The following is a 25930-nucleotide window of genomic DNA, read 5'->3' as shown; positions in this document are numbered from 1 at the left end:
CAGAGAATGAGAGATAATAGATGAAGTGTATTGTGATGTTTAGCCGTTGATATTGTAAGATAGGAGACAATGTACCTCCACATTAATGCTGTGGAACGACTTTCTGTTAATGAAGTCCCCTTCATTAACAGACGGAGCAATGATGGGGATATGCCTTCCATCAATGCAGCCTGACATTTGGAAACTTATTCATGAGTCAGAGGTCACAGCATGTGAATAAAATATAATTTCTAATGTCATCATTTAATGAATGATTTATATATCAACCTGAAATCCTGTAGAATTCCTCCTTGATGGTCCTCAGAGGTTTGTGGCCAGGGAAAACGACAAATGTGGGCAGGAGTCTTTTCAGGGCAAGTGTCATCTTCCTGACAGCCCTACATACTGTGGCTTTGCCAACGTGTTCTGCATCGCCGATGTCATAAAGGAAACTCCGGTTAGCAAAGAATTGTATGGGCAATGCACGCGATTTGCTCCGTCTGCAGAGCATGTCCACGATGGACAATATGTGACATAGAAGGGGGGAGGATGTTGGTTAAATAAATAATAGATGGGAAGAAAAATGGTAACGCTCAAAGAAAAAGGAAAAAAATGTCTATCGGGTTGACGATGAAAGGACAAGCCATTGTTCCCGAGTTCAGTCAGATTCTGGAAAAAGGCAGAGACGTAGGAGAAACTCAGGGTATGTTGAAGAAAATCTGCCAGCGAGCAGGTTACGTTCACAGAGTAGGTTGAGTTACCTCTCCTTTTAATTTTTTTAGGCATAGACACCTTTAGTGGACAGATAGGAAACATAGGAGAGAGAAGGGGGTGTGACATGCAGGAGAGGACCGCTGGCCGGGATTCGAACCAGGGTCTGCTGCATATGTACGTTCGTACATGGCATGCGCTCTAACCACTCCGCCAACTGCACAGCAGTTACCTCGCTTTCTGGAACGGGAAACTCAGAGTATCCCTCTTCTCAGGGTTAACAAACTCACGGGAACGGGCCCCTGTTCAGTGAGAGTTGAAGCTCGTAACTTGTTTTTGTTGGTGGTTGATACAATGCAGCCTGTTGCCAAGAGAGGGCGGTCCGAGATGTGGGAACACGTCAATCTGATTACTCCCCACAAGGTTATTTTATTTCAGTCCATCTAGTCCTATTCGTAATTTGTAGTAGTTGAAAATAATTGTTTATCTTAATTAGGTCCAGTGTCTGATCTGTGATAAGCAGCTGGCTTATAAGATTAACAACATCTCTAGCATGATACAAGCATCATCTACCTCCCCAAAGAACAAATACAGGAAATGTTCACATGCAGAATACCGACTTTATTATTATTATTATTATTATTATTATTAGGATTTTGTGAAGAAGGCAATTATTTACTTTGTTTCAATGTATGCAGTGTCCATTATATGCTTATTTATTCAGTGATGTATTTAATTCATACCCAACACCCAAAGATAAAATATGGTGGCTTATCAATGTGGATGTGAATTCAGAGTGCCTCCTTTAACTTTCACCAGCAGATGTCGCCATAGAGCATGAAGCTTCAAGCATTGAATCATTTTCGATACTTTTGGATTGAAGGCTGCGTTGGTTCATGACTCCCGACACCACCGTGCAGCCTGGGCTACAGCTATGCTTGCAAATGAATTTCCAATCATGGAGGACTTGTTGATGAAAGGCAGAAAGCTTAACGGGTCGTTCAGTAATAACAAAGTCACATCTAAACCGAAAATCTATACCGCCAACATTCCTGAACGTTCTTATTTAGACTGTTACATACCTTTGCCAGGAAGTATTTTACTTCGAAAATATGAATCGGAAGTTTTACGTTTTTCCATATCCGCTTTACGGCAGCAGTCTTCTTGACAGCTACAGAGTTGCCGGTGTGCGGAGCTCTACAACAAATTCATGAAAAGCTATGGAAGGCAAGGCGCAGATACAAGAGGCGATTAAAATCCAGGGTGAAGTCGTTCGCAAGTTAAAGTCAGAGAAGGCCAGTAAGGACCAGGTCAGTACTCAGACGTAGCAGTGCTCTTTAATGCTGACGTGAAGGCTCTAGCATGCGGCGTACAGCATGTCTGTTTGGCATGTGACGTCAGGTCAACAGAACAGGGCTGATAGCACGATACACGTATAATAAGTTAATTCATACGGCATAGCTAACTGGAAATCCCCCGCATCAAAAATGATGGCGACCTTTAGTAGGCCTGAATCGTGTTAGCCACAAAAGCCCTCTGATTTCTTATGAGTCACTTCTTTATTCGGCGCACGTTGTCTACTAACGCTTACATATTTCAGTTCAGTTCCCATTATAACCAATGAGCTCCTTCCGTCATTTGCCAAATACATTGGAAGACACTTAGAAAACGTCACTCCTTATGTTATATGCTGCAAATGTGCTCAGTGATGAGTGAGTCAAAATTAAATTGCTCTAAATGTGTGCAATATTTATAGTAAGCTAGGTTAAAAACGACCAAACACCTTGCTAGCTCTACGCACCGGGACCAGTGGCGTAGCGACGTGCTCTGCTATCAAATCAAGTGTTTTAAAAAGCGCGTTTCGGGTAGAAGGGCTTCTTGTTCTTACCAGGGTTCGTGTTTGTGTTTAGCCGAACAGCTAACTGCTAGCTAACTGTTACGTTGCCTCAAGTGGAACGGCTAACTAGCCTGTCCGCTAACCTTGGTTCGACTCAACATTAGCTAGCTGGTGCTAACAACGACTCAAAAACCAGCTTGGTTTGAATTTAGCGTTAGTTAATTTTATTTTCAAAGGGACGGTTAAAGACATCTCTAACGATGCGTTGAAACATTAACTTTAAGATTGCAGGCACGACGTTAGGTTAGCTGATGCAATAACGTGCTTTCTTAACACAGGCTGGCGTTAACGGACATCTGGAGGAGCCGGTGACCGTTCAGAGTAGGCTTATGTAACATCATCACCGTGTGTCCGGAGCCACTCCTATAATACTGTTTATTATCAGCCAGCACAGTTCTTAGTAAAGAGGAAGTCTATGTGCCACGTTCTATATCAGCTCTATCTACTATCAAATACACAATTGTTAATGTTGATTTTTAAAAAATCAGTAAATAAATTGTATTTATTCATTTAATTTATTCATTAATTTACTTTTCATATTCAATTCTGGAATTTATTATTGGGTCATTCCATGTGAAAACAGCCAAAATCGGGGTATCATGTACATGACACCTCTCAGATTTTGCTGAAAAGCGGTGAAAATATGCCTAACGAGGGAATCTGAAGTTTCAGGTCAATATCTCAAACGGTTTGCCCGTGGCGCCTTCGCCCAATGACAGCTGGGATCGGCTCCAGCCCCCCCGTGACCCTAAATACAGGATAAGCGGTAGAAAATGGATGGATGGATGGGTTTGCCCGTGGCATCCATTTGAATTTCAAGTGCCACACCCCTTTTCATTCCTTGCTGTTTGGGTGAGAGGTGGGTCACCAAAGTCCAATTTTTTTTTTTACGGCCAAAATTATTTTTCACTTTTTGGGTGCTCCTAGCACCACGATGAATGATCACATTTATTCTAAACAGAATTATTTGTTATATTTGGGACCTTTGCTCTTACCAAAATGAATTTGAAGGGTATGGTACCACTGGTGGGGGTTTTATGGGGGTCCAGAAACCCTCCCCGGGCAGAGGTGACTCTTTTGGAACCCCATATTTGGACCCCCAAATGACCACGTAGGCACTTGATGATCCTAATGGGATTTATACCAGATAAAGATACATATTTGTTCTTTCTTTTAATGAAATAAAACCTTTGACTATGAAGCTCCTTGATATTAATTTTATTCGTCAAAATGCACCATTTTGGACTTTTTTTTCCAGAAGTCTGGAATGTAGATCAGGGAGAATTTAGTGATGATAAAGCATGAAAATAGTGGAAATAACTCCGTATTATGCTCAGTGATGGCAAACAATTAAATATTTAGACTGCTGGCCATTCATTTCCTGAAAATCACAAATTAACCACTTATCCCCGATGAAAGAGCCTGTGACAAGCGACTTGCAGCATGAGCAAGTCATATTCTGACACCAATGGAGATGTTTCAATGGGCAAAAGAAAACATTAAGAACATTACATTCTTCTTTGTTAGTGCAGAAAATATTAAAAAACACGAGGAAACGTACAAATTGGAGAGACGTTACGCCTCGTCCAAAACGTTCAGTGGAACACGATCGCATCATTGCTTTATACCAATTTCCAAAAATAAGATACGGATGAAAAGAATATCACAGGATACAATTAGGGATGTCCCGATCCAGCTTTTTGCACTTCCGATCCGATACCGATATTGTAGCTTTTAGTATTGGCCGATACCGATACCGGCCGATCCAAGCATGTATTAAAGATTAAAGATATTTAATTTTACATTCAACATTTTTGTTCAACCAGAGTGTATTCAAGATCACAAGGAGACAGTGACTTATTAAGGTGCCGGTTGATGGTAATGATCCCAAATTAGGGGCCGGAAAAATATGTCTGGAAAATGATGAGCATCACATTAATAGCTACAGATACTGTAAAACACGACATATGAGTGCATTTATTGTCTTATTTTATCAAGTAAAATATAAGTTATAGGTTTACTCAACAGCTTAATAGTTAATAGAAATTCAGGTAGAAATAGGTTAACTCAGATTTCCACATCTTATCAAAAACAATCCTCCCCCCACACACGTCATCACGTCCTAATACTACACACACAATATGGCTTGATGCTGTTTTGAAGGAGTGCATATATTTATCGACAACACTCGACCTGCATCAGCGCATGTGCGCACGAGCGGATCTGTGCGAGCAGGCAGCGCGGAAGCCGGTCCGGTTCCGGTACCGGTCCGGTTCCGCTCACACCACGAGTCTGAAGAGTGCAACAGCTTATCAAAATACAGTGTCAACTCCGTGTTTCAAAGTAGAAAGCGACATCGTGGTGGTTTAACGAGGCGGAACGGCATCAGAACAACATCAAGCGCGTAAAGTACACGAAGAAGAACGTAGCGGGAGCGCGCGGCGAGGATTGTTGTGGCTGCGCGTCTTGCGGAGCAAGTCTACTGTGCTGCGCGGAGGCGCTCCTAATGTAAATGTTTATGCACAGACAAGTCCGTCTTGTTGTTGTTTAGTGGATGCTGGACAGGTCGCGAGGTGTGCGCGAGGTGTGCTGGAAAACGCGGACCGGATTTTGGGGAAAACCGGAAAAAAATGGAATGGATTACCTACATCGGTGCGCTGGAAAACACGGACCGGAGTTTTGGAAAAAAAACTGGATCGGGAGCCCGGATCGGGATTTTCCCGTGCAGGCCGATCCGATATCGATATGCATTTTTTGCTAATATCGGCGGCCGATCCGATCCAAATATCGGATCGGGACATCCCTAGATACAATATTCACAGATGTCGATGCAGGACAACATCAGATTCAGAACACTTGGATACAGAACACTCGCAGTCAGATCAGCCACAAAACTACATTTTCCAGGCAGGAAAATACATTGCCTGTATCTATGATGATGACTGGTTCATTGGAAACATTGTTGAAGGTTCAGATAAACATGGTGATGTTTTTGTAAAATTAATCTATGGATAAACGTCACCATGTAGAATTGTGAAGTACACATTACAATGAACTAACATAGCAATTTTCAGCCTTCTATCACTATTAGAACAGAAGTTATGGGCCTCCAAAAATGCCAACAAATGAAATGCGAAATTCCAATGTGTCAAAAAGGGGTGTGGCACTTGAAATTCAAATGGACGCCATGGGCAAACCATTTGAGATATTGACCTGAAACTTCAGATTCCTTTGTTTGGTAACATAAGGCATATTTTCACCGCTTTTCAGCAAAATCTGAGAGGTGTCATGTACATGGGTGGCTGAGTTGGCACGGAATGACCCTATTCCCCAATACATTTTTTCATTTTTAACGGAAGTAATTCATTAAATAACTACATTGTATTCGTATTTTTGTGTGTATTTCTACATTTATTATCCAGGGATTATATGTGATAACATATCTACAGGTTCAGCTGTTTTTACATGGGTCATATAGGGATGAGGGGATATAGGGTATTATCTAAGATGGAGATCCTCACAATAAGTTGATCATTGTGAATTTCCATTATCAAGATAATCTCGTCAAATGATGTGAAAAATAGAGCCAGGTTTTTTTTTAAATACAGGATATTAAGATTAAATAGTTTCATGTGTTTATACTTTATTGATGAAGTTAGAAGTTTTATTTATTAATTTGATTATTTGTCTATTTTTTACCCAAACAGATGTTCACTAAAAAAAACACATCTCTTATATGTCATACAATAAAAATATTTGTTAAAGTGCCATTTTAAGATTTCAGCTCACAAACTGAGCACAAACTTTTGATGGAGGCGTATGAGGAGGTCAAGCACCTTTGTATAAAAAAAGGGAATACGACAACTGTTGTAAAGTACTGTGGCTTATTGAACCAGACAATGTTACCTTGTTACTGTACCGCTTTAATTTGGAGCTCAAATACTATATGAAACAACTTCAACACTCAACCCCGACATCACTCGCTTGTTTCTAATGTGAAATGTAAAGCTGGAGAAGTCAACACATCTAGAACACACAGAATACAGTGGAGCTACAAGCTCAAGAGATCACCGTTCATCAGAGTCTGAAAGCTAAATCCCCAAAGCAGCGGTAGCTAACGTTGGCATACATTAGCACAGTAGCAGTAGCTGCCTTTAGCATAGCAGCCGTTGCTAGCCTAAGCACAAAAGCTGTTTCTAGTGTTAGCGCGCCTGTAGCCAGCGTCTATACAATCTAACTTAAGCCCTCATTAACGGCAAAACTGGAAGTGAAGCGTTGTGAACTTCGTCAACATGTTTACGTTATTAATCGGCTTGTTGGATACGTTGTTGGTAGAGATAACCTGGCTGTGATACAGGTCTTGGTTAGCTTAGCATTTTTACTAGCATTAGCCACCACTTTGAAAATGCTAGATACTGTAGAAACACTGAATGCTCTAGACAGCTAGGTTTGATGGACCCTGTCCATGTGTGTGTTTGTGGGCTGTCTTTGATTGACTTGGTCTCATGTGATCTCATGTTCTATCCTCCACGCTGTGATGATGATGGCTCATGCCCTGCTCTGGCCTAGTGCTAGGGTTGCTTACCACTTTTCTCCTGTTCTTCCTGCCTGACCCTTGATGACCTCGGCCTGCCTCACCCTTCACCATCACCATCATCTACCTCGCTATCTGGTGAATCCAACCCTGGTTCTACTTCTACTGACGATTCTTATTGGCTGCTGTGGACTGGCCTGGCCATTACAACTCACTGAACGTTCCTCTACCCATGATGCACTCCTGAACTTTTCCCTGTCCAATTTCTGAACTTTTTTTGACGGTACTGTGTGATGAACATGCTGGGCATGTTCTGTATTCGTTCTTTTTCTGGTCCGATGGGCTTTCGGACGGCATCGCGTGTCCGATCGCTGCATTCTTACCCTGGGATCACTGTGGCTCAGGTAGGCCTCTGGTGCTTTGTGCATGTGTATGTTTGGCAAAATTCCCTGTGATGAAATGTCTCCTGTAGCTTTTTGTGTTTTGCTAATGCTGACAAATGCAGTGTGACATTTATGTAGGAAAACTTTCAGAGTAAGTGTTTTTGTGTGTCATAGATTGATGAAGAGGTATCCAAACTGCTGGAGCTGAAGGCCCGGATAGGAGAGGATGGCAAACATCAGTTTGTCCTCAAGACTGCAAAGGTAAGACCACAACTCTGCTGTATTCAAACACACACATGCATTTACTGTATATCCAGTTGTTGGAATAGAAAACAAAAAGGATTCTCTCTTGCGAAGACCAAATTCCCACCTGGCAGATTCCCATAAAATATGACCTGTTTTTAATACCTTTGTATCTTGGATATCTTTGTGGACAAGGAAAAACAATTGACAATACAGGTGTAAATGCACAAGTTGGGTTCTGGCTCACACTATGATCAGACCTCAGCCTGGTGTTAAAGCTCTACACACACACACTCATCCCTCCCCTCTGTGCTCCTCCGAGCTCGTATCGTTCTCCCCTCGCAGCCACCTCCCTCTTATTTTATGAAAACAGTTCACCGAAATGTGTTTCTGAAAACATTTTAGGCGAGAAATAAGCTATGCAGTTGCTGAATCTGTCCTTATTTTAGATCAACAACGGTCAGTTTAAAAGATTTTCGAGAGCTTGCAGGAGGCGCCGCCGTCTCTCGAAACTCGCCGCTCCGCGACGGCATTACACGGCTTCTTACATAGACAATGAATGGGAACATTCCCTCCGCTATGAACTCAGGCAGGACGCCGTTTAGTTTCCCGGTGTGTCCGGGACTTCCACAACATGTACAAAGCAGTAATAGTGTTTATTACGGCCACAAATGATGAAACATTATCGGTGTAAATGCAGCGGGTGCCGGTCGGATTTTTCTCTGAACCCGACTGCAGCACGTCCCCGATCCCAAACTGCTCGGCGATTGCTCGCCACAATCCCCCCCTCCTCCCCGCTGATGCTGCAGCCTCAGCCAAAATCACGTGAGAGCCCTGCTCCATACCTGAACTGCTCAGGGCAACAAGCGTCTTGTCCGCTCGTAGTTTCAAACGTGGGAGTGAGTCGGGACAAGACGTGAGCAGGAGCAGGAGAGTGAGCGAGGATTGGATCGGAACATTTAGCCAACAGTAGCCATGCGGACCGGATGGCTACTATTGGCTAAAGTTTGGCTCAAGTGAAAAATCGTAGACTACAGCTTTAATGACATCCAAGTACTTCTGTCTGTTGACTCGCTCTCTGTCTGTCTGTCTCTATCATAGTCTGTCTCAAATAAGTAGGGCGACCTTATCCACATTGTTGAAATCATCTAGATATTCAGAGAAGATAATAATCTTTTAGACAACACTAAGCTATGTTTTCTCTGCTGAACACAGAACAAGCTGCTCACTTTTCCACAGTTAGAAAGTAGGAAAGACTTTTCATTAAACGAGACCCCTTGGACAATGTTTCCAGACACTGATAACGATCTGAAACCGTCAGGCACACAAGCACTTTAAGCTGATATAAATGACGGTGCAAGCTTGGCCTGCTACTGTCAACAGCTTGAAAAAGTCACCCTTTCAACATGAAAAATGGAAAACTATAAATGACATGAAGCTACACTATTTTGCAGAACAGTAAATTCTTCAGTCATTTTTGATTCCCTATGACCCTGCTGATGGATGCCCACCTAATTCATACATTTATTTGAAGCTGTCCCAAGTTGACTTGATGGATTGAAACCCACCAAATGTCTTTCTCTGTCAGGGAACGAGGGACTACAACCCCAAGCAGATGGCCATCAGAGAGAAAGTCTTCAACACCATCATCAGCTGCTTCAAACGCCACGGAGCCGAAACCATCGACACACCTGTGTTTGAACTGAAGGTAGTTTTTCATAACAGTTTGACCCTCAGTGCATGTGTGTAATCATCACACATTCAGACATGTTATCTCTCTGGTGTGTAGGAAACGTTAACGGGCAAGTATGGAGAAGATTCCAAGCTCATTTACGACCTCAAAGACCAAGGAGGAGAGCTGCTGTCCCTCAGATATGACCTCACTGTATCCTTCAAATACCACAAGCTTCAGCTGGCTCAACCTGATCATCAACTGGATGCACTGTTCTCCACTTAAGGGTATTTACAACAACACCTGGTTCTTTGGTTCCAGTTTCGGATCAGTTTCGGTACACATTTTGGCGGCAAGGAGAAAAAAAATGTTATTTATATATTCAGAAATGTCTTTAGTTTGCTTATAAGCTAAGATTTTTTTAATAACACAAATCTCTGTACTTTAGTAGCCTATATATGACGTTCATACAGCAGACCGTCACAGTGAGATAACTCTCTGTGACGGTCCAACTATCCGGGTCAGTGCTAGACTCTGTGCTTTAGCCAGTTCCACGTCGATGCCTTTCTGTTTTATAGAAGTCTGGAATTACGTTAGTGCTGAAAAGTGTAGCGCGGATCGAGTGTTTTGATTGGGTGACGGAAACCCGCAACTACGGAAAAGGGCTGCAAATCTTTAGCAATAAACGTCCCACTGCACTTGTTGTGTTCTTGTGTTTTCTGCACCAACGAGAGAAACTGTTTTAACTGACGGTGTTACCTGCTCAGCCGTCCTGCTTCCAGGACGTTGGAGAGGCGTGAACACATGCTGCGTTCAAGTGCTCCTTTAAAGCTCCGACATAGCCAATTCAGAGATAAATACAAGGATGGAAACGTGAAATTACATGAAATGTTATTGCAAAACTGAAAATACCTCAATTCACACGTGCGTATTGAACTGTGCATGGCGTACCAAACGGTTCAATATTATATTGAGAAGCTTTGCATCCCCAGCTTCTGAAGATAATTTACCTACATGTATATCGTTCAGAAAGTGGTTTGGTTTCCTGGTTTACATGTAAAGATGGAGGCAAGTCAAACTCCTCTGATGCATCAGTGTTTAAAGGTACAACGTGTAACATGTAGCCTTTTTCCAAACAAATAGTGGTCAGCATTTCACAAAAACAAAATGTATTTTACAATTATATTTATACAATAACACTTTGTTATTACACTATAATTATGCAAGGAGTTTGTGTTGAACATAGATCAGATAATCAAAAGGATTTCTGTGGTAATGACACTGGCTCTGTTTCGGATCGCATGCATTTGCGCCTATGCATGCACGAGACTTGAGAGGATCCGCCGGAACTCGTCATTAACACGTCATTAACACGTCAAGTTCCCACCACGTCAAGACGGACACAGGTGCACTTCACGGACTTACCCTGGAGGTACCCTGGATATCCCGCGAGTTTTTAAAGCCATGTGACATGTCGCAAAGGGAAGTTATCACCAGCATTTCTGACGGTTTTATCCCAGAATGCCTGGCTATGCGAGGCAAATGCATGCGCATGCATGATTGGAAACGCGCCTAGTGTTTGAATTGGATCAAATCCTGCTCTTCCTCTCTCTAGAGGTCTTGGTTTTTTGTTGGGGGGAAAAAAGGCCATTGATGCTTATCAGGGGTCCCGCACCGGCAAACCCTGAACAATTTCCAGTTCTTTTCAATTTTATTTATAGTGTCATATCACAACAGAAGTCATCTCTGGACACTTAACACATTGAGCAGGACTAGAATACACTCATGATTTTCAGAGTCAATACAATTTCAAAGTCCCAACATCACCCAGGGGCGTTACACGATAGTGGCGAGAAAAAACTGCCTTAATAGGCTTTTAGGCAGAAATGTCATGCAGCCCAGGCCCTTGGGTTCCAACTGCATTTGGCGTTGGTAGTATGGTAGTATAGTAGTAGTAGTATTAGTAGTAGTAGTAGCAATCAGAGGTGGAAAAACTACTGAAATATTGTACTCAAGTAAAAGGACCAATACGCTGATAAAATATTACTCAAGTACAAATGAAATTACCTATCTGACAAATTACTCAAGTAAAAGTGATGAGTAGTTTGTTTAAAATGTACTTTAAGTAAAAGTTACTTAGTTACATAAAAAAAAAAACCTGTAAAACGAGGCAGTGGTGAAAATAGGACAAGGGGTCATGAATGCAAAACTATTTTCTTTTTAATTAAAGAATAATCTATACAAATGTATAAACATCTATACAAATGTATACACATGTAATAACAACATAACACGTCACACATGACATTTAAGACTCTTAGAAAGGTATTAGTTCAGACCATCCCATGAAACATTAAACATGTTAGACAAATTTGCTATTTATTAGTGAAATTTGCTATTAGTCATGAAAACTTCATGTAGGCTACTTACCAAAACATGCTTCCGCAGATTGGATGTTGAGTTATTAAATGCTGCCAGTTCTGTCACTTTTGGGAGGCACATTTGGCACTGCATAATAATACTATTGCCCCTTTTGACTTTAAAAGTAAAACATTCGTTCAAATGTGGCCAAGGGTTTTCGTCGTTTTGGGCAACTTGCATTTCGACTGAAACAGTCTCTGGGCCATCTTCGCTCACCTGATCGACCTCCATCTTCTTCTCAATCTCCAACTGAAAGACTTGGTGCCTGATGCTGATCATTTAAGTGGTTCCGGCCGCAAATTTTTTTTTTCTTCCTTTTTTTTTTTTTTTTTTTTAACTCTGTAACGGATGGGATTTGTAATGTAGCGAAATACAATACTTCACTCAAAACGTAATCAAGTAAATTTTAAATTACCAGTTTTAAAAACTACTTAAAAAATACAAAATACACAAAATAATTACTCAATACAGTAGCGTGAGTAAATATATTTCGCTACTTTCCACCTCTGGTAGCAGTGCCCCCTACTGGCCAGGGCCAGTTCAGAGTAGTGAGTGAGGAGTCAGCAGGCAGTCGATGGCAGAATAAAACACAGGAGATCTTTGAGAATGCTGTCCACCCGGATGATGTTGGCGTTTGCTGATGACTCCCCCATCAAAGCAGAGAGCAGTGTGTTGTCCTTGACCTGCCTCGACCTTCAGGTGCCCTTTGCCCGCTACCTGGCGATGAACAAGATCACCAACATCAAGCGGTACCACATCGCTAAGGTGTACCGCCGTGATAACCCGGCCATGACCCGCGGACGCTACCGAGAGTTTTATCAATGCGTGAGTCATCATCAGCAGAGATCTCACTTACTGGCTCATCTCACCTGCTTTCATTCATGCCAAGCTAATGTCTGTGCTGCTTGTAATGCATGTGTGTTTCAGGATTTTGACATAGCAGGGCAGTATGACGGCATGATTCCAGATGCTGAGTGTCTGAAGATTGTCCATGAAATCCTCAGTGGGCTGGACCTCGGAGACTTCCGTATCAAGGTTTGTCACCTCCACTCACTCAAATTTACAGCTTCTGGTCTACGGGTTTCCTCTCTGTTGGTGCTGCACAAAAACAAAACACTGCAAAGTTGTGAAAAAATGCAGGAATTTTCACCAGATGTTTTTTGTATATTTTAAAGTTAAATGCGTCAATTTGCACTTTGAGAAAAAAGTTACCCGAGCCTCGATCGATAAAAAATATAGTGCTTTAGTAGAAAATGTATTCACACCCACAAAGCAGGTCAACAAGCTGGGTTTGGTGCTTCTAGACGGGTCGTGGGGTCAGGCCCCTCCCTCTCTGGACAGTTAACGACGCACTGCTACAGGGAATGATCATGGTGGGAGAGGCTCCTCCCACACAGAGTAAATATATGTGTGATGGGCTGACCGAGACTGTAGGTCATTAATCCCTTATACTGGATCCCTCATGGAAATGAGTTTTCCTTCATATCAAGCAGGAAAATAATATCTCTTAAATAGTAGCGTGACATGTTTGACTTGCCAACAACCTGCGATGTTACTAGTCGGACTGTGTGGATGCTCAAACAGTCTATGGTGCAGCACCAATCTCTGTGTAAAACAGCTGAATCTCTAAAGCATCCTCATATCTCCGTTATGTTCACTCCCCCTTTACTGGCTGCTTTTTCATCAGGATTGATTAACACATTTAAATCTTGACATTGAAGGCCCAGCATGGTAAGGCACGTAGCTACTGGCTGAGCCTCTAGTCAAACTAAAATATAAGCCCTGTTAGCTAGTCTCTGGTCACAGAGCCGTGATGGAGTGTTTGCTGTCAGAATAGCTGAGCTGAGGAACTCACTGCCCTCTTTGAATCAGCTGGCAAGACCCACCATTTCTGATTGGCTTTTTCTTAATTCTGTTACGTATTTAATTTGTTCTGTTTGTACTCTTATCCATCATTTGAACTTCTGCTGTTATGTGTTGTTGTTATAATTCCAGGTGAACGACAGACGCATCCTTGATGGGATGTTTGCTGTGTGTGGCGTTCCCGATGACATGTTCCGTACCATCTGTTCAACAGTGGATAAACTGGACAAGGTATCTGCTTTCAGACACGCATTCACTGGTAACCTGCATCTCCATGGAGATCCATCCACTCTTCATGGTTTGTGTTGGAAAGGACTTTTATTTAATTTGATGTTGTTTATTATTGCATTTTGATCAGGTTATAGGTGCAGGTGACGATATCAGCTGACTTGATTGGTTGATTGTTGCTGGTCAGCTGATATTCCTTGTAAATAGTTTGATGCCTGTAAATAGTTTAATCTGCTCTCTGTGCCGCTGTGCCGCGGTGCGTCCTGCCTAAACAGGCCAACTGGTTATTACCAACGTTATTACCCAGTCAAAATAAGTCCACGCGCATGCAGTTTCAGTTCCAAACAAGCCATGATACTCGTAGTCGAAGCTCTACGAAGTCAACGATTGTAATGAAGGCCACACTTTCAGGCTAAACAGCCAGACAATCGTTGCATTAGTCAGATGTAACCCTGTTATTTCACTTTCTCTTCATCCTTGATCAGTATGGCCTTCATCATTTCCTCATGCTGTTTGTGTGCTGCGTCCCCAGATGCCCTGGGAGGATGTGAAGAAGGAGATGGTGAAGGAGAAGGGTCTGCCAGAGGAGGCTGCCGACCGGATCGGGGAGTACGTCAGCTTGCAGGGTGAGACTTTCCTCCCGTTTAAAGTCTGCACCAGGTGATACCAGCAGGCCTCCAGATGACTGAATGTGTAGCTGTGTGTCTGCTGGATGGTGAAGAAGAACTGTGGACTGTTTTCAGGAGGAAAGGAGTTAGCAGAGCGCCTCCTACAGGACCAGAAGATGTCTCAGAGTAAGCAGGCGTGTGCTGGTCTGTCTGATATAACGCTGCTCTTTAGCTACCTGCAGCTCTTCCAGGTTACTGACAAGGTGAGACATGCTGTTCTTAACACATCCCATAATAGTTGATTCACAATCATAATATTTGAATGTTTTCACTGTTTAATTATTGATGTCTCATCAAACCTTCTGCTTTCTTCTCTCTCTTCCATGATACTGCTATCTCCATCATGTCCAGGTGGTGTTTGACCTCAGCCTGGCCCGGGGTCTGGACTACTACACAGGAATCATTTATGAGGCGGTGCTGACTCAGGCAGGTGTGACCACTGAGGCTCAAAATGGGGCGCCTGCCGAGGAGAGCGTCAGCGTGGGCAGCGTGGCCGGCGGCGGGCGATACGACGGTCTAGTTGGCATGTTTGACCCCAAGGGCCGCAAAGTGCCGTGTGTTGGCGTCAGCATCGGCATCGAGAGGATCTTCTCCATCATGGAGCAGAAGGCTGAGGTAAAGGTGTCGGCTACTATCTGTAAATTAAACATGACCACAGGAGCCTTCCTGGTCCAGAGCATCAGCGTCCGGCCTGGCAGTGGTGCCAAGTACTTCCTGATGGCTGTGAGCATGAGTGACCTCCTGGACCGCTCTTTAGCATAGCGGGCTCCACGATGGGCTGCAGGAACATTTTGGTTCCCTTAAAGTAGGTCCAGGACTAAAATCACCAGGGGCCTCATTTATAAAGCTTGCGTACGCACAAAATGATGCTGGAAACGTGCGTACCCTACTTTCCACGCAAATGTTGTGATCTATAAAAACCAAACTTGACGGGAAAGTGTGCGTACCCGTAAGCAAACTCTGAGGCATGCGTACCGGCAGCACATTCTGGAGACTGGAAGGGAATCAGCGACACAGATGTCAGATTGTAGGAAGTAAACGCGAGAACAGCTATTACAGTTTAGATGACTCGCACACATTTAATTTCACTCCATATCATACGTTAGATCCGTGTTATCATGAGGAACCCAACTTCATAAACACCTTCTTTTAAAATCCAACCCGTATCTTAAATCAAAATAATTTTGAAATATTTAATCAGCGCTGTCACCGCAGGAGGAGGAGACGGCCGACTGCATGTAATACAGGATACAACAAATACCCTCCATTAGATCACTGCAGAACACAGTGGAAATAACTAAATATTCTCCTTATTTATGTGCATATATCATCAACACACATACATACAGCCATTAAGCCATCGTATACTTGTTACACTTATCCTCGTTTTTAAACCACCAGAGCGCAGAGGAAATGCGCTATAATGAGTGCCACGCTCGTGCGCACTCAGTCGTGGAGCGTGGAGAGCACAACTTTACCGAACTTCAGGAGGCAGAATCTACCACCCGGCAAAGGTGGTAGAGTCCCCAGCATGATGAGCCTCGGCCCCCTGCCCGACTGGAGGGGTATCAACAGGGCGCAAGAATCCGTGAGGATGTCATGCTGCGTTTGTAAGATAAGGAAGACAACAATCAATGTTCATTTTTAACGTATTCTTTTATTAATATGGCCATTTCTTGCATCACAGTGCGCGTTTGCTGTAGCTCATCTGCAACGTTGTTGATGGCGGCAATTGTGTCTCAATTCTGTCTGTGCACCCGGGGTGCACTGCTGCTTAGCGCCGGACCCAGACGCTGTGCCGAGGGCCCGTCACCGTCACCCTCCTCTGAGCCCAACGCTGCAGCAGCAATGTGTTGCCCCTCGCACTGCTTCTTTTTATTCGTGATCCCGCTGCTGTGACCACTAAATAAAATTATTGTCCGTGCCTCCACCTCCCCAACAAGTGTCTCTTTCTCCGTTTCTGAAAAGCTACGTTTCTTCGGTTTTTTTCTGACCTGTCGCCGTGATTCACCACGAAAACAATGGCATGCCGGCTCATTAATATGCTAAAAAGTGGGCGTGTACAGGGCGGGATTCAGGTACGCACACTTGTAGGTGATCCTGTGATTTATAAAGGGAACATTGCGTACAGCTTGCGTGCGCACAGTTTTATAAATCAGATTTTTTTTTGGTGCAAGCAAACTTTGGCTTTTGGGCGTACGTACACTTTCAGTAAGGATCCTAGGCACAGTTTTATAAATGAGGCCCCAGGAACTTCAACCACTTCAATCACATCTTACTGTTTCTGTCAGTTCTTCTGTTTTCATGACACATGAGCTGTTTGGTTGTGTTCCTCAGGTTGAGGTGTAGTTTGGGTGCATTCATACGTGTGTGTACATGTCCTAACTGTAACCGTCTTGTGTGTTTCAGGCCTCAGCAGAGAAGGTTCGTACCACAGAGGTTCAGGTCATGGTGGCGTCGGCTCAGAAAAACCTGCTGGAGGAACGACTCAGACTCGTCACGGAGCTCTGGAACGCTGGCATTAAGGTTCTCCTACACACTTCAAGAACAACACATGAACAACACAGCTGACAATTCTTTAGCTGCCAACTTGTTGATATCCACAGCAAAATCAAACAGCTGTCTCCCTTCACTTTCCTCGGGTTTCATCTTTGTCTGTCGATTATAACAATAAAAAGGTAAACTGATTTAGGGGCAAAAGTGGTTGACAATCACAAAAAGGAAAAAACGCTACGAAAGCAAAGTGCCCTCTGCTCAGGCCGACACGTTCAATGATGAGTTCAGGTGGCTACCTAAATCCAGAATACGCCACCACGCATGGATGGCCACAACAAGTATAACACACAACTGTGTTAATTCAGACAGGCGTTTGGAAATGGAAAGTAATGAGCGGCAAATTAAATCTAACTCAAAAGTGGACCGTTTTTAGAACCCTAAACGTCTCATGAGGCTTTCAGGGGGAGCCTAGCTTCAATTAGCTCTTAATTCCCATGGTTAACCTGCCAGCAATCTTCAGGTGCTTTCACAATGTGAGGCTGACTCACAAGATGTGTGGACGTGGACACTTTTAAAAACCATAAATAAATCTTACATCAAATTCAGTTTTGTTCTGTGACCTGGGGCCCGTACTACGAAGCGAGTTCAACATACCCAGGGTTTCTTTCAGAGATCCAGCTTGAGTTACCCTAACAAAGGAGATCGGAGATAAGCGGTCACACGAAGCTGGTTATCAACTCGTTAACTCAACCCAGGGTTTTCCAATCGAGCTATCAGCGCGTGCACATGAAAGAGGCGACGTTTGCAGCATTTGACCAATCACAAACATGGATCAGTCTACGGCAGCGGAGCGGCGTATTTCACGTACGAGGAGCGAACCATAATCTTACAGAAATACGAAAAAGTTAAACATATAATACAGGCAAAAGGCAACAGTGTCATCTGCCAAATGCAGGAAGGACAGCTGGCAAAAACTCGCCGACTGTGTGAATGCGGAAGTCGTATTAATAGTATTAGTACTATAATATGACTGCCCCATCATAAGGGCACTAGTAGATCAGACTGATTTGACTCCAACGGTAACTTCGCTGATAGCTTAGTGGTAGAGTTACCGACCCGTGTTACGAGGCTCCTTACAGCGGCCCCGGTTCGAATCCGCCCTGCGGCCGTCTTTTAAATCATGTCGTCACTCTTTATTTAGTCCCTTTAACTCTTACGATGTCCTTCAGCAATAAAAGGCCAAACATATAACTTTAAAATAATGAATTTGTTGCTTGGATGTATTCTTATAACGTGGTTTATGACAATATCAGCCTCATTCTTTCAGCTGCAATCCCGGCGGTGTAAAACGGACTTGGGAGCAAATCAAATAAATATAAAAACATAATTCAAAGTGGTAAGTAGGCTGTACGCTGACAAAGAAAAGTCTTTCCCTCTGATGAGAATCTGTATCTCTCATATAAAACATCGTCAGGGACAGAAAAAGGGTTTTGCCGGTCTCCGTACACTCTATAGTTCTCCTACCAGACCCTCTCACGATCCACCGAGCTTCTTTTTTTTTTATGTCGGCGCACCAAGAGAGCTGATTGGTCAGTCTGCGGTGTGTTTCTCCACATTGATCTCTTATCAGGAACATAACCTGCTCCGGAGCAGGTTAGCTCCACAGCGTAAGTAACCATGGTGATTTACCCCGGTAAGAAGTGAACCAGCGTCGCAGGACGGAAAACCCAGGGTTAACGCTCAATTTACATCGCTAAGCCCAAATCCCGCTTCGTAGTACAGGCCTCTGAGCTCTGTTCTAAGATACAATGCGGTCATCTAGAAAATAATATTAGGGAATAACAGTGATGTCATCGGAATCAAGTGTGTTTGTTTATCCAGGCAGAGGTGATGTACAAGAAGAACCCAAAACTGCTGAGTCAGCTGCAGCACTGTGAGGAGTCTGGGATCCCCCTAGTGGCCATACTTGGAGAACAGGAGCTGAAAGATGGAGTGGTCAAACTCCGCGTTGTGGCCACCAGAGAGGAGGTATGATTGATCCAGAAAATGTGGGACCTCCTATGGGACCTCTTATAGGATCTCCTATGGGACCTTTAGTGGGACCTCTTATGGGACCTTTAGTGGGACCTCTTATGGAACCTCTTATGGGACCTTTAGTGGGACCTCTTATGGAACCTCTTATGGGACCTTTAGTGGGACCTCTTATGGGACCTCTTATAGGACCTCCTATGGGACCTTTAGTGGGACCTCTTATGGGACCTTTAGTGGTCCGGCTGCGTCACCACGACCACCAGGGCTCCCCGATTTTATATACTTTATTTGATTCCACATTACAAGTCAGGTTTCAGTAAGAATCAAATATTTTGAATGATCCAACAGGATAAAACACATCAGCACATTGTTATACTGTTTCAGGGGTACAAGAAACATCTCCGTTTCCAGATGAACATGCTTCCTACGATAGAAGAAATTGAGCAGTACTTTACTTTACTAGCTGTTTGGCTGTTGTTCTAGAAAGCCCCCCAATGCGTAGTCCACGGATCGCCAGCCTATGCACATGCCCTAGACTACCAAACACCAGCTCCTCCTCACTGATGTTGGCATTGTTGTAGATGGTGTGTGATACAGAGTGATCCGCACAGGGCAGCTTTGCCAACTTTCCCTGAAGTTTTAGATTGGACCAGTACTCCATATTTTGTGCTCTCTGAATAGACACAAGTGTCTGCCTGGATGTTCTAGGCTGGAGCAGGTAGACAATGCTCTTATGGTGCAGCCTGGCTTCCACGACGACAGATGGATCCTTTATGACTGCATCGGTGACCTCTACAGGTTGGAGATGGGAAGTCCACTTAAGTTCAGTGCCTGTCCTGCAGCATAGGTCGTTCAGGTCTGATGACACGCCGAACCCCTGTGCTCGTCCATCCAGCTTTCCATTAAGCGCACACGCACACACACACACACACACACACACACACACACACACACACACACACACACACACACACACACACACACACACACACACACACACACACACACACACACACACACACACACACACACTCAGTCAGTCAGTCAGTCAGTCAGTCAGTCAGTCAGTCAGTCAGTCAGTCAGTCAGTCAGTCAGTCAGTCAGTCAGTCCTGCTGTCTACTTTTAATCACTGTGTGTTCTCTCCACAGCTGGATGTCTCCAGAGCAGATCTTCTCAATGAGATCAGGAGGAGGACCTCTGAAGCTTAACATTCCTTCTGTTCAGCTGCAGCCGAATCACACCGCCCATCTACTCAACACGGACACGATCTCTGGTTGCACGCTGCAGCAGTATGGAGCCAAAAGCAATGAGGCTCACTGAAAGTGACAACTTCCTACGAGACATCATTGTCATAAGAAAAGCCCCTCCAGAAATATATACGTGAAAGATGACATGAAATGCAATGTGTTTTCATGTAGGACATGTATTTGGTTACTGTGGCAACACTGTAATAGTGTGCTCAGAGGCACAAATCCTCGATGTTAAATATTCATGTTTCTCCATAAAGCTGCTGGAGATCAGTTTGGTCTTTAATCAGATGAATGAGCTAATTCAGAGACGCTTCAGTCCCGGCCAGAGGACGGCGGACTCCTCCTCCCTGAACCCTTGTGTACGCTACCGTCAGAAAATAAACCTCCATACTGAACACAGCTGCTGTGTTGACTCATACAAATTTGTGTGCATGCCCGAGATGCAGAGCTGAACACAAATAGCCAAATGACAAATGTTTCTCACTGCATTGATTACTGTTTCAGAGGGCGGGGTCACACAGGTCAACACTTGTTAACCTGATAATACAAGCATTTATAAAAATGTGTTGACCTGATAATACGAGCATTTATAAAAATTCAGTGAAACGTTTTCATACTCTCGCGTGAAACTCGCGTCACGGCATCGGCTGGGTAAACACGAAAGTAGCGTCTACGCTGCGGTAGCGTTAGTAGCCGAGGATAGAAGCTATCAGGCAAGTGTTCTTTTAAATAAACTCCTGGTGTACTTACAAACTTTCAAATGCCTGGTTTTGTGAGTACAGACCCTATGTGTACTACTGCAGAAGTTTGGTAACATTCCATGCATTATTAGTGGGGAAATTTACAAGATATACCCACTGTACCATAGCGCTAGTACTAAGCCATTCGGCTGATAGCCCTATCTTGACCAATGCTGACCATCGCTAAAAATGCTTCTGAGGGGGTATTTGGCTGGATGTCATGGTGGAAATTACCTAGGGTGCATTTCACTCCGAACCATCACTTTAAATACTCAGGAGCATTATTAGGGAAGAACGGGATCAGACTCGAACCAAGACACGTCTGCACTGATGACATCACCCAAGGAAACACCGTTTTCTCTGCTCTGCTCAGTGATTCAACACTTTGGATGTCCCCTTTATATGTAATGTGTTATGTAACTGACATTTTTATTGGCACAATACAAATAAATATAAGGAACTTAAGATAATAATACTAAAAGAACCGTTCTAAAGCCTTTCTCTTAACAAAGCTTCAAATATGACAGAAATATACAGATGGTACTAATCCAATTCCAGCCATGCTATGGCAAGTGAACTGTCCTTGGGTCTTTACACCCGCTGCTTTGACAAAAATAGGAAGAGCCACATCACCTCATACAGGCTTACTTGAAAACAAGAACATATTTTTTTAAGTAAATGAGACTCTCAAAAGTTGTGAAAGATCTATTGTTACTCTAAAAGAAAAATAGTGTACAATAATGTGTGTATATATACACTATATTGCCGAAAGTATTCACTCACCCAACCAAATAATATAAATCAGGTGTTCCAATCACTTCCATGGCCACAGGTGTATAAAAGCAGCACCTAGGCATGCAGACTGTTTCTACAAACGTGTGAAAGAATGGGTCGCTCTCAGGAGCTCAGTGAATTCCAGCGTGGTACTGTGATAGGATGCCACCGGTGCAACAAGTGGGGGGGTTTAGCTCAGGAGGGAGAGCGGGTTGGCTGGCAACCGCAAGATTGCCGGTTTGATCCCCGGCTCCTCCTAGCTGAGTGCCTGGTGTCCCTGAGCAAGACACCTCACCCTAATTGCTCCTGACGAGCTGGCTGTCGCCCTGCGTGGTTTCTGAATGTGTGAGTGAATGGGTGAATGTCAGTCATTACTGTAAAGCGCTTTGGACAAAAGCGCTATATAAATCAGGCCATTTACCATTTACAAGTCCAGTGGTGAAATGTCCTCACTCCTAAATATTCCACAGTAAACTGTCAGTGGGATTAGAACAAAGTGGAAGTGATTGGGAACGACAGCAACTCAGCCAAGAAGTGGTGGATCACGTAAAATGATGGAGCGGGGTCACAAAGGTTGCCAACTTTCTGCAGAGTCAATTGCAACAGACCTCCAAACTTTGTGGCCTTCAGATTAGCTCAAGAACAGTGTAGAGAGCTTCATGGAATGGGTTTCCATGGCGATCAGCTGCATCCAAGCCATACATCAGCAAGTACAATGCAAAGCGTCGGATGCCGTGGTGTAAAGCACGCCACCACTGGACTCTAGAGCAGTGGAGACGTTCTCTGGAGTGACCAATCACGCTTCTCCATCTGGCAATCTGATGGACAAGTCTGGGTTTGGCGGTTGCCAGGACAACGGTACTTGTCTGACTGCATTGTGCCACGTGTAAAGTTCGTGGGGGGGGGATTATGGTGTGGGGTTGTTTTTCAGGAGCTGGGCTTGGCCCCTTAGTTCCAGTGAAAGGAACTCTGAATGCTTCAGCATACTAAGAGATGTTGGATAATTCCATACTCCCAACTTTGTGGAACAGTTTGGGGATGGCCCCTTCCTGTTCCAACATGACTGTGCACCAGTGCACAAAGCAAGGTCCATAAAGACATGGAGGAGAGTTTGGTGTGGATGAACTTGACTGGCCTGCACAGAGTCCTGACCTCAACCCGATAGAACACCTTTGGGATGAATTAGAGTCCAACATCCAACATCAGTGTGACCTCACAAATATGCTTCTGGAAGAATGGTCAAAAAGTCCCATAAACACTCCTAAACCTTGTGGAAAGCCTTCTAGAAGAGTTGAAGCTGTTATAGCTGCAAAGGGTGGACCGATTGAAACCCAACGGATTAAGAATGGGATGTCATTAAGTTCATATGTGAGTCAAGGCAGGAATACTTTTGGCAATATAGTGTGTGTGTGTGTGTGTGTGTGTGTGTGTGTGTGTGTGTGTGTGTGTGTGTGTGTGTGTGTGTGTGTGTGTGTGAGTCTCACACATCGGTACTTTTCATCGGTAAAGAAATAAATAAAGAGCCTTCCTGTGAACATACACACACACACACACATAGCTAGCTAGAGGGAATGTGAGAGGATGACATGGTATTAATATAGGGGCCAGAGACAGGTACACTCAACATGTCTTTAGTCACAGTTTCTTTATTCATGATTACAACATTTTAATTATATACTTTTTGTACATAATGTTTTGGTAGAGAGTCTGGTGAGAGTCCATAAAACAGTGGCAGCAAAACATGGAAGACTCAGTATGTCTCCAGAACCACAGCGTGTCCCTCACAGACCAGCCCAGAGACCAGCTCACAGACCAGCTCACAGACCAGCTCACAGACCAGCCCACAGACCAGCTCACAGACCAGCCCAAAGAACAACTCACAGACCAGCCCAGAGACCAGCTCACAGATCAGTTCACAGACCAGCCCACAGACAAGCCCACAGACCAGCCCAAAGAACAGCTCACAGACCAGCCCAGAGACCAGCTCACAGACCAGCTCACAGACCAGCCCACAGACCAGCCCACAGACCAGCTCACAGACCAGCCCAAAGAACAACTCACAGACCAGCCCAGAGACCAGCTCACAGATCAGTTCACAGACCAGCCCACAGACAAGCTCACAGACCAGCCCACAGACCAGCCCAAAGAACAGCTCACAGACCAGCCCACAGACCAGCCCAAAGAACAGCTCACAGACCAGCCCAGAGACCAGCTCACAGACCAGCCCACAGACCAGCCCAAAGAACAGCTCACAGACCAGCCCACAGACCAGCCCAAAGAACAGCTCACAGACCAGCCCAGAGACCAGCTCACAGACCAGCCCAAAGAACAGCCCACAGACCAGCCCACAGACCAGCCCAAAGAACAGCTCAGAGACCAGCTCACAGACCAGCCCAGAGACCAGCCTAGAGACCAGCTCACAGACCAGCCCACAGACCAGCTCACAGATCAGCTCACAGACCAGCTCACAGACCAGCCCAAAGAACAACTCACAGACCAGCCCAGAGACCAGCTCACAGATCAGCTCACAGACCAGCCCACAGACCAGCTCACAGACCAGCCCACAGACCAGCTCACAGATCAGCTCACAGACCAGCCCACAGACCAGCTCACAGACCAGCCCAAAGAACAACTCACAGACCAGCCCAGAGACCAGCTCACAGACCAGCCCAGAGACCAGTTAACAAAAACTGGAATCAGTTAACAAAAAATGTTTTTTACCCAGAAATGTGGGTCTGAAGTTGTTAAAGTATAAGATCAAGCATAACAATTGCAGCACAATACAATTATTCCTTAGCTTCCTCTTCCATGTCCAATCAAGTCATGGTCAGTATCCAATCAAGGCATTGCTTCCCTCGTCCCAATCAGGATCAAGTTCCACCACGGTCCAGGGAGGCCTGCAAGACAAGAAAGCACAGGGACTCCGGGGAACAGAGAGACGGGGAAAGAGAGAGAGAGAGCGAGAGCGAGAGCGAGAGCGAGAGAGAGAGAGAGAGAGACTCAGTGTGTCACTAATAAATAAATCCCCCGGCAGTCTAGGCCTATAGCAGCTTAACTAAGAGCTGGCTCAAGCCTTAACTATAAGCGTTGTCAAATGTGGGAACAGTGTCTGCCTCCTGAACCAGAACCGGAGGACGGTTCCACAGAAGAGGAGCTTGATGGCTGAAAGCTCTGGCCCCTGTTCTAATTTTGGAGACTTTAGGAACTACAAGTAAGCCTTTATTCTGAGAGCGTAGTGCTCTAGGAGGACAGTAGGGTTTAATGAGCTCTTTAAGATATGATGGTGCCTGACCATTAAGAGCCTTGTAAGTGAGGAGAAGGATTTTAAATTCTATTCTGGATTTTACTGGGAGCCAGTGCAGAGAAGCTAATACAGGAGAAATGTGATCCCTTCTTCTAGTTTTAGTCAGAACACGCGCTGCAGCATTCTGGACCAGCTGGAGAGATTTAAGAGATTTATTAGAACAGCCTGATAATAAAGAATTACAATAGTCCAGCCTTGAGGTAACAAATGCATGGACGAGTTTTTCTGCATCTTTTTGAGACAGCATTGGCCTAATTTTAGTAATGTTACGCAGGTCAAAGTAGGCTGTCCTTGTATTTTGTTTAATATGCGAGTCAAAGGACAGGTCCTGGTCAAAGATAACTCCAAGGTTTCTTACAGTAGTATTTGAGGCGATGGCAATCCCATCAATAGTCGCTATATCTTTAGACAGCGAGCTTCGGAGGAGTTTAGGCACAAGTACAATAACGTTTTATCTGAATTTAACATCAGGAAATTGCAGGTCGTCCAGGATTTTATGTCATCAACACATGCCTGGAGTTTAACTAGCTGATTGGTTTCTTCAGGCTTGATCGATAGATATAACTGAGTATCATCAGCATAACAATGGAAGTTTATAGAGTGTCTTCTAATAATGTTGCCTAAAGGAAGCATATATATGTTGAAAAGAATTGGTCCGAGCACGGAACCTTGAGGAACACCGTATTTAACTTCAGTGTGCCTGGAGGATTTTTCATTGACATGCACAAACTGAGA

The 25930-nt window shown here is 44.1% G+C and overlaps 1 protein-coding gene and 1 long non-coding RNA gene across 3 annotated transcripts in view; both read left to right on the top strand.

Moving 5' to 3' along the window:
• The window catches only part of LOC311013493, a 61932-nt gene that overhangs the window by 26140 nt on the left and 9862 nt on the right, over nucleotides 1–25930 (top strand). The gene's annotated exons all lie outside the window — the stretch shown is intronic.
• On the top strand, nucleotides 1847–20776 carry hars (histidyl-tRNA synthetase). 2 transcript variants are annotated; one of them, XM_084009559.1, is made up of 14 exons: nucleotides 1859–2000; nucleotides 7157–7525; nucleotides 7679–7765; nucleotides 9336–9455; nucleotides 9537–9632; nucleotides 12540–12665; nucleotides 12768–12875; nucleotides 13836–13934; nucleotides 14464–14557; nucleotides 14675–14802; nucleotides 14951–15214; nucleotides 17009–17125; nucleotides 18977–19123; nucleotides 20276–20776. In XM_084009559.1, exons 2-14 carry the CDS (start codon nucleotides 7415–7417, stop codon nucleotides 20333–20335), a joined length of 1557 nt encoding a protein of 518 aa, XP_083865685.1. In that variant the 5' UTR covers nucleotides 1859–2000; nucleotides 7157–7414; the 3' UTR covers nucleotides 20336–20776. The 2 variants fall into 2 exon arrangements, with proteins under 2 accessions (XP_083865686.1, XP_083865685.1); XM_084009560.1 differs by lacking the exon at nucleotides 7157–7525 and having other exon boundaries at nucleotides 1847–2000.

This window comes from Eutrigla gurnardus (genome assembly GCF_963514095.1).
Source record: "Eutrigla gurnardus genome assembly, chromosome: 5".
Classification (NCBI taxonomy): Eukaryota; Metazoa; Chordata; class Actinopteri; order Perciformes; family Triglidae; genus Eutrigla; species Eutrigla gurnardus.
The sequence above is the reverse complement of the archived record's forward strand: the minus strand, read 5'-3'. Positions and strand labels throughout refer to the sequence as shown.

Excerpts from the sequence above, each read along its gene's own strand:
- hars (XM_084009559.1), top strand. The coding sequence starts at position 7,415 with ATGAACATGCTGGGCATGTTCTGTATTCGTTCTTTTTCTGGTCCGATG. Across the intron at positions 7,526-7,678 it reads CTGGGATCACTGTGGCTCAG|ATTGATGAAGAGGTATCCAA; the intron begins GTAGGCCTCTGG and ends TGTGTGTCATAG. Across the intron at positions 14,558-14,674 it reads GGAGTACGTCAGCTTGCAGG|GAGGAAAGGAGTTAGCAGAG; the intron begins GTGAGACTTTCC and ends GACTGTTTTCAG.